We start from the raw sequence: 3813 nt of genomic DNA on the forward strand, positions 1-3813 counted from the left end.
CACAAGGGTGTTCAGAAGGATACCACTTTGTTCACATTTAGTGAGACAGGCCCTCTTGGCCTGATGTAAATTAATATGACTGCCCTATAAAGCATGATGACTACAGACAGGTGAGCAATGCAGGCAGAGAAAGTTTTCAGTCTCCCAGAAGCAGACAGGATCCTCAATAAGGTAAAAATGATGGTGAAGTAAGAGATGACAGTCAAAAAGGAAGTGCTAAACAGAACCACTGTAGCAACAGTGAAAACATGCCATTCAATATGGTAAGTCTCAGTGCAATCTACCTTCAGCAGTGCCGCAACGTCACAGTAGAAGTGATTGATGATATTGGGGCCACAGAATGGCAGTCTAAACACCAGAGTCAAATGAGAGCCGAGCACATAGTTTTGCACTCATAATGGTGGTGTAGTGGAGAGGGTTGCGTATCGCTATGTGTCAGTCAAAGGACATGGCTGTGAGGAGGAAAAACTCAGTAGCACCAAGGAAGAAGTGGGAGAAGGTTTGGGCTTTGCATCCAGGTATGCTGATTGAGTTCTTGACATCCAGAAGACTCGCCAAAAGCTTGGGTATAATGGTTGAGACATAGATGATTCCCGAAAGTGAGAGATTTCCAAGGAAGAAATATATAGGTTTATGGAGAGTGTTCTCATTAACCACGTGACAATGACGATGACATTCCCAGTGACAGTCAAAATGTAAGTGAACAAGACTGCCACAAAGAACGAAATACAAATCCTTTGAAGGCTAGGGAAACCCAGAAGAATAAATGCAGTCACAAAAGTCTGGTTTTCCATCCTCTGCTTCCACTTTGTATATATCTGCAGGAATAAATATGGCAAATAAAGGAGTGATCGAAGGGTTTTTTTTATGTGAGGAGAAAAGAGGAAATACATAGATCTGCATGTGTATGCGCATATAGGTATGTATACAAATATATGTATGCAGGAGACTTTTTAAAGTTGATTTTAACATTTTTTTTGAAGAAACCAGGAGGTTTGGGATCCTTAAAATAGTTTTACTGTTTCATTTCTCAGTTACTTTTTCAACTGAAAAAGTGATTTCTCTAACACTAGAAACCTGTATAGAAGACTGAAGAATTTACAATCGACTGATATATACTGGTAATGTTCCCCCTATCAGTTACCTTTCTAAGGGTGGGAAACATTACACGAATTTATGTCCTCTAAAAGCTGAATGTCTAGTTAAAATCAATCTAGACTCCTACTTTGAAGCCCAGAGTACCACTAAAAAGTGATTAACTCTATCAGAATGCAGGCAACATGAACTACCCCTTACCCTAGGTGTTTCTCCATCTGTTGTCCATAGGAGAAGATAGGATAGCTAGGTGGCAATAGTTATCAAAAAGTGTTATTGTTTAAACAGAGATGAAATGTGTATCACCTTTATATATACAAAGCCTTCATAAGTCTTTGTATGTATGTAGCTTTATGTAAGAGTTCACTCTTTTCAAGGAATTATTTCTTACTAAAAAATAAGCTATGCAGACAATATTTTAAATCTCTGGTTTATGAAGATGTATGTCACCAGTTTTTTGTTACCTTGGTCTTTTTCATCCTGACAGGTTGTTTTCAAGCAATTCTAAACGAAAGACAGCATGCGAATCACATCTTAGATCTATTAATTGCCCATGCATTTAGTTTTACTACAAAAAAGAAAAAAAGTACTAATGTTGGGGCTGTCCTTTCATTTGTACGTACCAAAATAAGCACTAAGTTGACTTCAGAGTAGAAATCATGATCTTCCCTTGCTAAGAACATTTTAAAAATCACTCAAGTTTCTACCCCTCCCTGCTTTAGGATAGGAATACGTTACTAATACATTATTGTCAACACATTGTGTCTCTATTCACCCTTATTTCTACCGTGCGATCTAATTACACATACGTGCAAACAGTCTAAATTCCTTGGACAACAGATTTTTCTGAAATATTTTTTTCTTCTTGTCCTAAAACACTTACAGTATAACACTCACATGTCTCGGTCTCTTTAGGGCCTGCATTACCTTCAGTAGCCACCAATGGCTCTCTGAATAACGAAAAGTCCAAAATGGAAAAAATACATGCATATTTGTGAACAAGCCATCAATGTTAAAATCATCATCCCAAATAACAAGTATATTCTGAGGAGGGAAGGGAGACACGTATCTGTCAGCAATGTCTATACTCAGTGTATTAAACCTCTCTGTGTGCTATCGTTAAGCAAACTGAGTGGCTCCAGACTGAGGGAAGATAGGCAGCTCCATTGCACATTTACAAGCATTCAATAAAGCCCATTACTGTGCAAAGACTATTAGCTGGGAAGGAGCAATTAACTCAGCTCATCCAACATGACATCTTCAGGGGAAAAATGGATCACTTAGAAGGCATAAAGGGTCTGCAGACCTTTAAAGAAGAATCTTAATAGATAAATCAGCATGGAAAACCAGAGTATCTTAACTAGTAACAAAAATTTAGAACTTGTGAAGAGCCCCAAATTCTCAGACAGACCTGGTGAATCAGCTGCTGCAGAATATGTCAGCTTTACACATTCAATGAATATAAAGATCTACATTTCATTTCTATGTTTTTCTTTTCATTTTGGGTGGTAATGATGATTAAATTTTGTACACAAGTCTACACAGCCTCCTCTAGGTAAGACAGCTTAGGTAACAACGGTCCATAAGAGAGTAGAGTGAGCTCAAAAGACTTATGGGAACAGAATACCTAAAACTGTTTGTTCTGAGAATTCTTTCTGAAGTATATTGCTGATGTCAAAATCTTTACGGTTGTAACGTCTAACAAAGATAAGGAACTGATGTAAATCATTTGGGCAGAGCAGTTCTTGACAGGAAAATAGGATAAAAGGAACAAGTAGATCTGAAACCAGGGACCATAAAACTTTAGCGGGCTGATTGCCCAATAAACTTGGCTATACTGCATGAATCAGCTAGAAATGTGTCCTTAAGGTGAACTTAGCTCATTATAATATGAACACCACACCTCCAGTACTAAAGCTACTCGCCTCCAAGTAAAGACCCCTACCCACTGAATATGCGCAGTATATTCAAAATGCACTGTACCTTTAATTCGAGATGAGAGAAAGCTAAGTCAATCACAGATTAGCCAAGCAGTGATGTAGATTCTTTATGCAAATATTACCTGGATAGAATTGTATAAATATGCTTATGTTTTTGACTTGTGTGTGCTAGCTTTGTGGGATGATGCCCTAGCACCTCTTTCTGCACAGTACTGCTAATAAATAGGTAATACCTCAACTCTGTGTGTTATTGGCTTGCACACCAAGTAAATGAACCCCAGCTTTTGGGACAACACTGCCATACCATAATGGCAGCTTTGTTCCTGAATTAACTCAACAAACTTTAGGCTGTTATTATCACAAATGAGGCCCTTTGTCCCACATGCCTCTCTATCTCACCTTAACTCTCACAAAGGAAGTCCTTTGACAAAGAAGGAGCACATTCACTCTTTCTGAGTAGAAGGGCATAGATGATGGACGGTAAATGTTCTGAAGTTTGTTTGACACCTAAGTTGAAAGTTTGCACTGAAAGTTTAAAAATTATATTCCTTAACTGCTAAGAGAAAGAAAATAATGAAGATACTTTCACTGGGGAAAAGTGGAGGTTGATGAGTGACTGCAAACAGACAACATAGCTGAGGAGAAGACAGGATGGACCAGGAGCGTATTTTGTGTACATAACTGCACAGATGCAAAGGAGGGGAGCATTAATGATTTGATAAAGATTGAATTAAGGAGGGGAACATTAACAGTTTGATAAAGATTGAATTAGCCTTCG

At 38.2% G+C, this 3813-nt stretch overlaps 1 protein-coding gene across 1 annotated transcript in view; it reads right to left on the bottom strand.

Annotated features, from left to right (window-relative positions):
• The window catches only part of LOC104165672 (olfactory receptor 2AP1-like), a gene marked incomplete at both ends in the record, with an annotated part of 7491 nt that extends 6930 nt beyond the window's left edge, over positions 1–561 (bottom strand). The window contains 2 exon segments of the mRNA XM_009705360.1: positions 253–346; positions 381–561. Of these exon segments, the coding sequence (XP_009703662.1) occupies positions 253–346; positions 381–561 (275 nt within the window).
• Positions 562–3813: the final 3252 nt, after the last annotated feature.

This window comes from Cariama cristata, unplaced genomic scaffold (genome assembly GCF_000690535.1).
Source record: "Cariama cristata isolate BGI_N322 unplaced genomic scaffold, ASM69053v1 scaffold32608, whole genome shotgun sequence".
Classification (NCBI taxonomy): Eukaryota; Metazoa; Chordata; class Aves; order Cariamiformes; family Cariamidae; genus Cariama; species Cariama cristata.